Source organism: Podarcis tiliguerta (genome assembly GCF_965153285.1).
Source record: "Podarcis tiliguerta genome assembly, chromosome: 5".
Taxonomy (NCBI): domain Eukaryota; kingdom Metazoa; phylum Chordata; class Lepidosauria; order Squamata; family Lacertidae; genus Podarcis; species Podarcis tiliguerta.
In genome coordinates this window covers 87809357-87821753 of record NC_139538.1, presented here as the reverse complement: position 1 = coordinate 87821753, position 12397 = coordinate 87809357, and the positions used below count along the sequence as shown (strand labels likewise).

General features: G+C 44.5%; 1 protein-coding gene across 1 annotated transcript in view; it reads right to left on the bottom strand.

The window, feature by feature from the left end:
- The window catches only part of COG3 (component of oligomeric golgi complex 3), a 48691-nt gene that overhangs the window by 24184 nt on the left and 12110 nt on the right, over window positions 1-12397 (bottom strand). The window contains exons 8-15 of the mRNA XM_083440379.1: window positions 11504-11584; window positions 10679-10722; window positions 9469-9595; window positions 8412-8503; window positions 6942-7081; window positions 5301-5461; window positions 3239-3344; window positions 1517-1641 (exon numbers count right to left, since the gene is read on the bottom strand). Of these exons, the coding sequence (XP_083296505.1) occupies window positions 1517-1641; window positions 3239-3344; window positions 5301-5461; window positions 6942-7081; window positions 8412-8503; window positions 9469-9595; window positions 10679-10722; window positions 11504-11584 (876 nt within the window). The remainder of the gene's footprint in view (window positions 1-1516; window positions 1642-3238; window positions 3345-5300; window positions 5462-6941; window positions 7082-8411; window positions 8504-9468; window positions 9596-10678; window positions 10723-11503; window positions 11585-12397) is intronic.

Genomic DNA, 12397 nt, shown 5'->3' with positions numbered 1-12397 from the left:
ACTTAATTCATTCCGGAGGTCCATTCTTAACCTGAAACTGTTCTTAACCTGAAGCACCACTTTAGCTAATGGGGCCTCTTGCTGCTGCTGTGCTGCCGGAGCACGATTTCTGTTCTCATCCTGAAGCAAAGTTCTCAACCTGAAGCACTATTTCTGGGTTAGCGGAGTCTGTAACCTGAAGCTTATGTAACCTGAAGCATATGTAACCCAAGGTACCACTGTATTGAGAACTTCAGAATTTATTACATTGTTGCATCCAATTTTTCTAAAAAAATAGTTTAGGAGTACTCTCATTTTCCCACTCATATTGAAATACTGCCCCTCAATGAGGCCAAATTTTGATTCACAAAATGTTTAGGGGTATGTGTACCTCTGCCCCCCCCCCCAAAAAAAAAGCACTGGATGCAGCCACAGAAAGAGGCATTTAACACAAATGGAGTTGTGCTCATCATTCATTCTCAAAGAATGTCACAGAATGTGTCTGATCTTGTTTGTAAACAGGGGTGTTGCAAATCTGGGTGATCTGGGGGGGCCAGAGATTTAAAGATACTGGGCCAGGATTCAATTAACCAGGCAAGCTAGAAGAAACCAATGCAAGCGTTTTCAGTAGCAAAACAGGATTTCTGCACCTCTCCTCCCCCTGTGTGCCCACACACCTCCCACAATCTGCTCTGGAGGGCCAGGAGAATGCTCAGAACAGAGCACAGAGGAAGGATAAATGCTTGCACTGGTCAAATACTAAGAAAAGTGTGAATTCCTCCAACAGCGGCACATATGACCAAAGCCCACATATAATGACTACCGTATTTTTCGCTCTATAGGGCACACGGACCATAGGGCGCACCTAGATTTTAGGGGGGGAAATAAAAGGGGGGGTTATTCCACCCCCCCACAGCGCCAAAGAGCAAAGAAGCCAAGACAGCGAGCGGGATAGATCCCGCTCGCTGTCTTGGCTTCGTTTTTAGCTGCGGGGCTAGGGCGGGGGAAGCCCAAGCTTCCACCGACCCCAGAACAGTTGCCTGAAGCCCAGGGTGAGCAGTGGGACTTGGCGCTGCGCTCCCCGGGCTTCAGGCTGCTATCCGCAAGCCTTCGAAGCCCGGCGGGAGCTCCCGCCGGGCTCCAAAGGCTTGTGGATAGCTGCCTGAAGCCTGGATTCGCCCCATAGGACGCACACACATTTCCCCTACATTTTCGGAGGGGGAAAAGTGCGTCCTATAGAGCGAAAAATACGGTAGTTAATCATGGTTAAAACCAACAGGAACAAGATTGTGCATCGCCTCCACCCCAACCCCTCCCCTCTGGAGCACAAATTTCAATTGTGCGTTATAATCTTTACTGGTATTGACTGCTAAGGTTATAGAGCTTCTTTTGTATAGAGTTTCTTTGGAGTTTTCTATGGGTCCTGCTTAATCAGGATTTGAAACAAGGTCTCCAGCCATGTAGGTAAAACAAAGCCATCTTGGTTAGCAGCCACTGACGGCCTTATTTTCCTGGCTAGACATAATTCTATACCTACATCAATGCATCTGTAAAGCTTGGAGAGGCACACAAGCGTTCTTCTCACAGTAGGGTACCACATCCCATGCAGATCTGCGGGTGAAATTGTAGCATGAAGTCTAGGATGGCAGGATTCCAATGGATCTGGAACACAAAGATCACATTCAAGGCTTGCTACTACAGAACTTAATTTGCAGTGTTAAACTTTATGGTAATCAATTACAGACATGCCCCCCCCCCATTATCAAAAAGGGGTGTCTTTAGGTTGACGCATTTGCACTTTGTATTGTAACAGTTTGCACCTGACAGCTGCGGTTGGCAGCCTTGATATCCAATACAGCATCAGAGAACATAATACAGTATCAGAAAGTATACTATCGGGAAGTGTCTCCCTTGGATTGAGAAGAAAGGCTTCCAGTAAAACCACCAGGGGAAAAAATTTCCTCTCAGGTCCCAGACTGAGCCTGGAACATGGTAGGCCGTTTTAGGCAAGTGAAAAGCAAAATATGAAAACACAAGGGGGGGGGGGGATTCAATAGTACAAAAGCACTAAAGAGAGAGAAAAGAACCATTAGGCGATTCCACCGGACTCAGAATGTCTAAATTGGATGCTGATAATTCAGACAACCAAGAATACTATTTGCCACTGACTCCTGCTTCCCTTAGGGACGTGGGTGGTGCTGTGGGTTAAACCACAGAGCCTAGGACTTGCCGATCAGAAGGCTGGTGGTTCGAATCCCTGTGACGGGGTGAGCTCCCATTGCTCGGTCCCTGTTCCTGCCAACTTAGCAGTTCGAAAGCACGTCAAAGTGCAAGTAGATAGATAGGTACCACCCCGGCAGGAAGGTAAATGGTGTTTCCGTGCGGTGCTCTGGTTCGCCAGAAGTGGCTTAGTCATGCTGGCCCCATGACCCAGATACTGTACGCCGGCTCCCTCGGCCAATAAAGCGAGTTGAACGTCTCAACCCCAGAGTCGGTCACGACTGGACCTAATGGTCAGGGGTCCCTTTACCTTTACCTGCTTCCCTTGCTATCTTAACATGGACAGGGAGACTGTCCCAACACGAAAGGCAGGCAAGTCAGTCTCCTCAGACCCTAATACAGCAATTTTGGGGATGTGCGACAATAGATCTCCCCCTGCTTGGGTACCACCAATGTGAGGAGTGTTTCTGCCGAGATTTATTTATGTATTTATTTATTAACTCAGTACTGACTGAACCAGTTCAATTTTTTTATTCATACTTGATCCACTGCACTAATCTGCACTGAATGGATAATCACTTTGTGGGTTCCAAGTGGGAACCAGGAAGCTTTGAGGGGAAAGGGAGCGTAAGTGACTCAAGCGACTTAATGTGCATCTTTTGTTTTGTTGTGCTGTGTAAAAAAAGATACCCCCAGGAAGTAAAGACTGCCCCAGGACTACTGGATAACGTCTTCATGATTCCACAGCTAGGCCGAAACCAAAAAATCTATCCTGTCATGCCTCTTTGCAACCCCTTTGTAATAGGAATCATGACCAAAAAAACCTTTCGGAATATAACAGCCACAAGTAATTACAACTACAGGTTGAAGAATGATATTTAAAATACCCAAAAGCTGGTCCTTGTTAAAATATAAAATACTTCATTTTATGTTTGCTTCTCTCTTGAGATCTCTCCAAATACTGAAAAGCCATAAGCAAATACAGTTGACATTATTAGCATGTTTTTACAAGTACAAATTACTTCAAATAACCACACACCATTTTTTACCACACTGCCGTTCTCCGAATCTTCCAGCTTCATATCTGAAAAAGAAGGATCTGCAGGCAACTTTCTCTCTTCGTCTTTTAGACTTTGGGCAATTTGCTACCAGGAAAAGCAAAACAAACAAATTTATATTATTATATTTCCATCATAGAATTTCCCACTGATCTGCAAGAGAACAATGCTTAGTCCAACTCCTCAGGAGGAAAGTGGGGGGGAAATGCTACAACTGGCACATCACGGCAATTATGGGGGGGGGGGGGACCTCTTAGAAAGTGGAGTCAAGTATCACATAGTTTCTGTTTCGACTGGAAAATCAGTCCTGCATTTCCCATAAGTTCCGCAAGGGTCTGGGTGTCTAAGAAGCCACATCATTGCAGTTGGGTTTGCTTGCCAAATTAACAAGCCTCCGGCAAATGAGAAAGTTCACCTTGACATATTTTCTCCCACCTTTCATGTTTTTTATTTAGATGTGTGTCAGAAACGATAATCTGTTTACCGGTTAATTATTCCACCAGTGTGCCACATAGTGGTCCAGTCAATGAGTGCTCTCCATCCGATTTAGGCAGGCTATTTAGAAGAAATACCTGTTTGGGAGATAGCCTCCCTCTCTTCCTCTCCAGAGCCAGTCACCAAGAGCAACGCCTGCCTAGCCCAAACTATCAATATTTATTTATTTGACTTATATGCCACCCTTCAACCTGATGACTCTCAAAAGTTGCTGAAACACAGTCCCAACTTTCCGTACCATTAGCAAAATTCAACAATCTCCAAAGGGCACCAGGTTTAGAAAGTCTGCCCCAAATGAATCATAAGAGTTGGAAAGGACCCTGAGCGTCATCTAGTTTAACTCCCTGCAATGTAGGAATCTCAGCTAAAGCATCCATGACAGATGGCCATCCAACTTCTGCTGCAAAACCTCAAAGGAGGAGAGCCCACAACCTCCCAAAGGAGACCGTTCCACTGTCAAACAGCTCTTACTGTCAGAAAGTTCTTCCTGATGTTGATGGAAAAGAAGAATAATCACCAAGCCTAAGCTGGGTGGATATTGGCAAATGAGTAAAAGGAGAGTTCCAGGGTCAGTTGTATTTATCTGTCACCATCTAGTCATCCAAGGGACACGGGTGGCGCTGTGGGTTAAACCACAGAGCCTAGGACTTGCTGATCAGAAGGTCAGCGGTTCGAATCCCTGCGACAGGGTGAGCTCCCATTGCTTGGTCCCTGCTCCTGCCAACCTAGCGGTTTGAAAGCACGTCAAAGTGCAAGTAGATAAATAGGTACTGCTCTGGCGGGAAGGTAAACGGCGTTTCCGTGCGCTGCTCTGGTTCGCCAGAAGCGGCTTAGTCATGGTGGCCACATGACCCGGAAGCTGTACGCCGGCTCCCTCGGCCAGTAAAGCGAGATGAGCGCCGCAACCCCAGAGTCGGTCACGACTGGACCTAATGGTCAGGGGTCCCTTTACCTTTATCTAGTCGTCCAGACACTGAGACTTTACAGAGCACTCCTCCAATTGCACAGTGAGGGAACCTGTAGTGTCTGGATTTAGGGTAACTATATGCTTTGAACCACCCCTCTACTGAAGGCTGCTTCAATGGACACCTTTACATTTCATTCCTAATGCTTGGTGAAGCTATTGAAGAAAAACCAGGAAGGCCTTGTGCATCTCCTAGCCATGTTCTCTACATCTGGCTGTCCAGAACGTAGGAGCTCCCCTAACGGCATGTCTTTGGATTTCACCAGGTGGAATGAGAATAAAGACATCAAGGAGCTCTGCTGTATCAGGCAGGTCAAAGGCCCACCTAGTCCAGCATCCTATTCTTACAGTGGTCAACCAGATAGCTATGTGATGCCCCAAAGGTGGGCAAAAGCACTCTCTCCACTTGCAACTCCACCAATGGGTCCAGAGAGCCATGAAGTGGAGGCAGTACATAGCCATTGTAGCTAGCAGCCATTGATGGATGAATTTGCCACAGCTGGGGCACAGTTTGGGAATACCTAGCTTAGTTGAATGCAAGGGGTTTTGCCTGTTCAGAATCAGACAAACGCATGGACCCTTACCGCCATCATTTCCAGCTTAGCAGGATAGGCAAGATCACCCGGGGCCGGTTTGTAGCCTATAATGTCACTCTGAATGTAGATATGCGTTCTGTAGACCAGACGCTCTTGAACATCCTCCAACATCTGCCTAACTCCAGCAGCAAATGCAGCCAGCTGTTCAACTGTTAGAAAAAGGCACAAAATTAAAGGCATTAATTTCTTCTCATTGAACTTCACTGATTATGACTAAAGCCTTAACCATTAGAGTTGGTCAAACCATCGCAAGAGGTGTTGAAATTTTGGGAGGTTGGATAGTTACAATGGAATGGTCTCGGTGGTGGGGTGCACATTTTTATTCTTATTTATTTATGATTATTATTTTGCCCCCCAAAAATTATGAATGAATGAATGAAAAAAAAATTAGTGTTGTTGTTGTTAAAATTTCTATACTGCTCTTCATCCGATAATCACAGGGCGGTTTACAATATAAAAACACAAAAATGCATAACATAGTAAAAGAACGATTAACAATAACTCCCCCCCCCAACACTGCATAATTATACTTGTGAATGCACAGGTGTTATAATACTGTAACACGTATTATAATAATTTCTATCCAGATTAAAATCATGGTGGATTTTCAGCTTTACAATTCACTCTTTAATGTAAAGACAGTTTGATTTTGGCTGCTGCAAATTCAACCCCATCTACGCAACTGCTGAAATACACTTTAAGCGAGAAACAAAAGACACAAAATAAAAACTGGTTGTCTTTCTTGGACACCAGTGATTAGGCTGTGGAATCCTGATTTCCAAAATCAGGATTCACTGGACAAAAATGTTTGGCAGCGGGAGACCCCATTAGCTAAAGTGGAACCTCAGGTTAAGAATGGACCGCTGGAATGAATTAAGTTCGTAACCAGAGGTACCACTGTACCTAGTCATAAACAACAAAATCAAATAGTTCTAGGAAAAGGGTGTCTGGGTGATAAAATGCGTTCACCTGAAATATAGGTACATTATCTACTTGACATCAGAAGGCAGTTTTGCTAGAAATACAGTGCACCTTGTAAACTTCAGCACATCTGAACACTTGCAGATGGTAAGCAAACAAACTGGAACTCAATGCACATAATAAACGAGGGAGAAGTGAATCACATCAGCTTAGGCTACTGAAAGTTCTTGCCCTCCATATTCGTTTTGCCATGTGGAAATTTCCTTTGGAGGCAGCAAAAAAGGGAGCAGATCCCCTGTACGCCTCCACCCCATCCAGGCAAAAGTAGTTGCCTAACGTCTCCTTCTATTCCGCTGCTGATATCAGCTCACATTTTGACTCTGCATGGATGTGCTGGTTTCCAAGAGCTCACTTTACTTGATTTTGAGCACTGGACTGTTTACTTCCAACTGCATAATGCATGCTCCTTTAATAAGCAAGAAATCGTGCCTGACACAACCAGTCCGAACAGGATTTAATGGAACTTGGTCACTGTAAAATCAGATTACAACGTTGGACGTTTCAATTTAAGAGGTATGTGTTAAGTTGAAAAGGTACCGGTGGTAAATCCTATATATTCTAAAGCACATGACATTCCAGTCTGTTATAAAGATACGTTCTAATTTTTGATCAAGCGTTTGGTTTCAAAATCTTTAATTTTACACTTACCGTTGTTTTGCACGTGATCTTCAAGCATTTCATTTTTGAGAATCCCGCAAAGCTCAGACAAAGTTTCTAAGTGAATTACATGGATGATCATTGGCCGCAAGACATCATATAATGACAGGCATAACTTCTCCAAAAGTTCACTGTAAGACAGAAAAACAAATTCAGTATGGACTATAAAAGATTGTGTAAACTGACACATGCATCTCTTATGATAGTAGAAAACGACATGCTAAACTAACATCACTTACAATCTGGGCCATGCCATGGCTATCACTAATATCGAAGAACTTGATCTTTTGCTTCACATCAAATGTTGTCAACCAGTACTACCAATTGTTTAAAAAGCCATATAAGCAGCTAAAACATTTTCATTTATTGATCGTTACATTAGCTTAAGTATTGTTAAAAACTCTGGCATCAGCCTACTTGACTATAGATTAAAATTTCTATGACTGACTGATCAAGTCTGCATTTAATGTTTTGTTTCAGATGATGTAAGCAACATCATACGAGGCAGGAAACTTGGAAAAGGCGTTCATGCTGTGAGACTGAAGAGTTTTCGACACTGATCCCAATATTTCAAAAAGTAACAGAGCAGGAACACTCACTTTTTTACAATAGAAGACACTCAGCTACCTGAGCTATATTAGGAGCCAAAGAACAGAAACCCACACAAAAGTACATTCAGCAAAAACAATCATGATAGCTAGTCAAATCCCCATACTTTGGACTGGATCCACACTTAGGCACAGAAATCAATAGGGCTTGAATTGCGACTAAGCTACCGTATATTTTGCTCTATAAGACTCACCTTTTCCCTCCTAAAAAGTAAGGGGAAATGTGTGTGCGAATGCAGGCTGCGCAGCTATCCCAGAAGCCAGAACAGCAAGAGGGATTGCTGCTTTCACTGCACAGCGATCCCTCTTGCTGTTCTGGCTTCTGAGATTCAGAATATTTTTTTTCTTGTTTTCCTCCCTCCTCCAAAAACTAGGTGCGCCTTGTGGTCTGGTGCGTCTTATAGAGCAAAAAATACGGCAAGTCCCATTGATTTCAGTGGATCTATTGACTACTGTAAGCACGACTAAGTCCAGATTCAACCCCTTATGACAGGCATAGGCAAACTCCAGCCCTCCAGATGTTCTGGAACTACAACTCCCATCATCCTTAGCTAGCAGGACGAGTGGTCAGGGATGATGGGAATTGTAGTCCAAAAGCAGCCGGAGACCCAAGTTTGGGAAACCCTGGCTTAGAACATTCCTCAGACCCTTAGAACCCTCTGCAGACTGTTGTGTGCATTTACAGAAGCCCACATGTTGGGGGACATGGGAGCGGGACCTGCAGTTGCCCCCCCCCCCCTTCTGCCCCAAGGTTATGCTTGCATGCTGAAGCAAATGCACGAACAAGAGTTAAGAGACATCCTTATGTGAATAGTGTCGTGCAACAAAAAGCGATGTCACGTGTGATACCCACTCCAGTTTGGGTGTTGGTTTTGTGAAGAACTCATCAAACAGCTGGTGTTCATCCTGGCACACATGGACCATAAAAGCACAGCCACTTCGTACCTGAAATGAGAGTTAGCAAAAGGGCAGCCTGTGTGCATTTAGAAAGAAAGATGCAAATATTTAAGTTTAGTAAATGCTATTTATATCAGTGATGGTCCAAAACACACTTCAGGCAACTCCCCGTTTAGACTGTGCATCAGTGGGACGCGTGTAAGTCCATCCTGCTTCCGGCAGTGCCAAGAACGGCCTGTAATTTAAAAAGCAATCATACGGCCGTGAGAGTTTTAGTAGCACAAGGATGGAAGACTGAAGAAATCCCAACTAAAGAATTATGGCAAGAAAAATTGATGGACTATGCAGAACTGGCAAAACGGACATACAAGCTACAGGACAAGGGTAACTGTGACTTTAAAGATGAATGGGAACCCTTTACAAAGTATTTGAAGACGCAACAAAGAGAACTGGACTCCTTGGCTGGCTTTGAATAAACATTCACAAACTTTTTATTGATAATTATTACTTAAATAGTTTGAGGTTCTATACAGTTGTGTAACATGCAGAAAACAGCATTTTTAGAGAAATCAAAGACTGGAACTGAGGGAAGTCAGGGGGTGGGTGGGTTCTGTGGGTGGAGGGAGGGGTGGGAGGAAAAAAGGGGGAAAATAAGGATGATATGTTTCTAGATAACATGTTTTGTTTTAATTTGGGGGGGGGGAGTAATTTTTTTTAAAAAAGCAACCATACAATCTCTTGCAGCACCTTTGGGCAATTTTGATTTCATTAGCTTAGGAACCCTGGGAGACAGGGACAATTTTATTTTCTTTATATCAGGGTATTTTGATATGCAGAAACGGCTGCAAGGCAGACTGATCTCCAGGAGGAAGGTGAGAAGCCAGTCGTTTGCACTGAAAGCTGGCTGGGGTGGAAATGCATTATTAAATATTTAGCAAACATTGCTGATTTTCTAATGAATTCAAAAGGAATCCAAGGTTCAAGAAAATGCAAGTTCACACAAAGCCTCTTACCAGAGCACAATGATCTCTGCTGTTTCGGTTAGTTAATTCTGTCACAGTGCTAGTAATACTAGGCCCTAGTAAGAGCTCTCTCTGATCAAGGTAGCATTGATGGATTTCGTTTAGCAGTTGCCGGTACCTAGACAAAGAGCAGAGTTAGGAAGCATCTGCCTTCACAGGAAGGTTTATTACCTATTGCTGCTTTAGATAGTAAAACTCATGCATTCTTATCACTGATATGACACATTTGTGTCTGGGAGGTATCCCTTTAGACTGCAAGTGTGGTTTTCTTTAACAATATAAGACAACCTTCCCACATCTCTCTAGGGTAGGGTTTCCCAAACTTGGGTCTCCTGCTGTTTTTGGACTACAACTCCCATCAGCCCTGACCACTGGTCCTGCTAGCTTGGGATGATGGGAATTGTAGTCCAACAACAGCAGGAGACCCAAGTTTGGGAAACCCTGCTCTAGGGTAACGTGCCACAAGGGACAGCAGGGGTCTTATTCATTTTATATAAAGGTAAAGGGACCCCTGACCACCAGGTCCAGTCGTGACCGACTCTGGGGTTGCAGCGCTCATCCCGCTTTATTGGCTGAGGGAGCCGGCATACAGCTTCCAGGTCATGTGACCAGCATGACTAAGCCGCTTCTGGCGAACCAGAGCAGCGCACGGAAACACTGTTTACCTTCCCACCAGAGCAGTACCTATTTATCTACTTGCACTTTGACGTGCTTTTGAACTGCTAGGTTGGCAGGAGCAGGGACCGAACAACAGGAGCTCACCCCGTCGCAGGGATTCGAACCGCTGACCTTCTGATGCCTTCTGATCAGCAAGTCCTAGGCTCTGTGGTTTAACCCATAGCGCCACCCGCGTCCCTTATTACTTTTATAGTTGCATTTTTTAAAAATAAATTTTGGTAGATGAAGCTTGTCGTGCAGGCACGAGGAAGGTGACGCATAGTGAAATTTCCTCTTCAATTATTAAATATACAGAAGATTGATCTAACTTTGCCCTTGGCCACCTTCTCTCTTTCTGTCTCCCAAAAAGAAAAACCTACTCCAAATAAAAAAGGAAATGGTGATTCTACTGTTACAACACACCTTATGCTGGCCCCCGACATATCAGAGGAAGACTAAATCGACTTTATATTTCTGCATCAGACTCAATATTTTCAAGTACAGAACACAATCCTTGCCATTGACTTAGTTTCTGCATACTCACTCTGGCATCTTCTCAGACCGCTGCTCTATCTGCTCAATAAGTGTCTAAGGAAACAAGAAGAAAAAAATTGAGAGCATTCTGATGCTTCCCTACACAGGGATATTAGAAACATTCAAGTAGTCAGTCTGATGGCCGTGTTCCTTTTTCTAAAGAACTTGCAGCACACAGTGAATATGAGAGTAATCCATACTTCTAGGCTTCTTCCAAACCATAGACACACACAATAGTACAGTGGTACCTCAGGTTACAGACGCTTCAGGTTATGCGATTTTGGGTTGTGCACCACGCTGAACACAGAGGTACTGGAACAGGTTACTTCCAGGTTTCGGCGCTCGCACATGCGCAGAAACACTAAATTGTGCATGCGCAGAAGCACCAAGTCACAACCTGCGCGTGCGCAGACACGGCGCTGCAGGTTGCGAACGCTACGGGTTGCGAGCATGCCTACCGCACGGATCATGTTCCCAACCCAAGCGTCCACTGTGTCCTCAAGAACTGGATCAGGGATTTGAAGACTACAAGCAATGTCGTAGTGAACATATGTGTAAGATATTACACTGTTACACTATAAGACTTAGTTTCCCAAACCTGGGTCTCCAGCTGTTTTGGGACTACAATTCCCATCATCTTTGAGCACTGGTTTTACTAGCTAGGGATGATGGGAGTTGTAGTCCAAAAACAGCTGGAGACTCAAGTTTGGGAAACCCTGCTTGATAAGCGTTTATGTGTACTGTATAACAAAGAAAATTCCACAAAGGTGACCACCCTTCACTTACGAGCATATCTTTGAGTACCCCTTCCATCTACCATAGTTTGGGAACTTACTCTGACTTTGGGTGCAGCAGCTCTGAACTTCACATAAAATAACGTGAAGGCATTGTCTGAATTTGGTACAACTGAAGGGTCCTGAAAGAAAAAAGAGAGAAAGAAATGTCATTCGCAGTATGAGCTTACTAAACAATAAACTATTACACAGTGACTGCAAAAACTCCATACACTGTAAAGGTAAAGGAACTCCTGACCATTAGGTCCATTCATGACCGACTCTGGGGTTGCGGCGCTCATCTCGCTTTATTGGCCGAGGGAGCCGGCGTACAGCTTCCAGGTCATGTGGCCAGCATGACTAAGCCGCTTCTGGAGAACCAGAGCAGCGCACAGAAACGCCGTTTACCTTCCCACCGGAGCGGTACCTATTTATCTATTTGCACTTCGTGCTTTCGAACTGCTAGGAGCTGGGACCGAACAATGGGAGCTCACCCCGTCACGGGGATTTGAACCTTCTGATCAGCAAGTCCTAGGCTCTGTGGTTTAACCCACAGCGCCACCCGCGTCCTTCCATACATGCATATAACTAGATGCCACTGGGAAAGGAGGACACAGAAGTAGTAAACTCTGCACCCAAGGAAAATAAAAGTGGCATGCAGACCTCTTCAGAAAAACAGCCCTCTAGGCAGCCTCCCCAGCCAGGTTTAATTTGTGAAATTCACACCCTTCTCGTTTGGGAAATTCACATCCATTCCAGACAGCTGTGCAGTGAATGACCTCAATGTGGAAGCCCAGTTAAAGTATTAGCATATTCCCCCTAGGCTGACCGGAGGCTGAGGTGCCTTCTCCATTGTACAATTCTCTCCTGGTCAAAGAAAATACATACAAATTCTCCCTTTTGCATATCTTCTACAGTCCTGCCACCTCTCTCCCCCAAATAGGTCCATTGACATT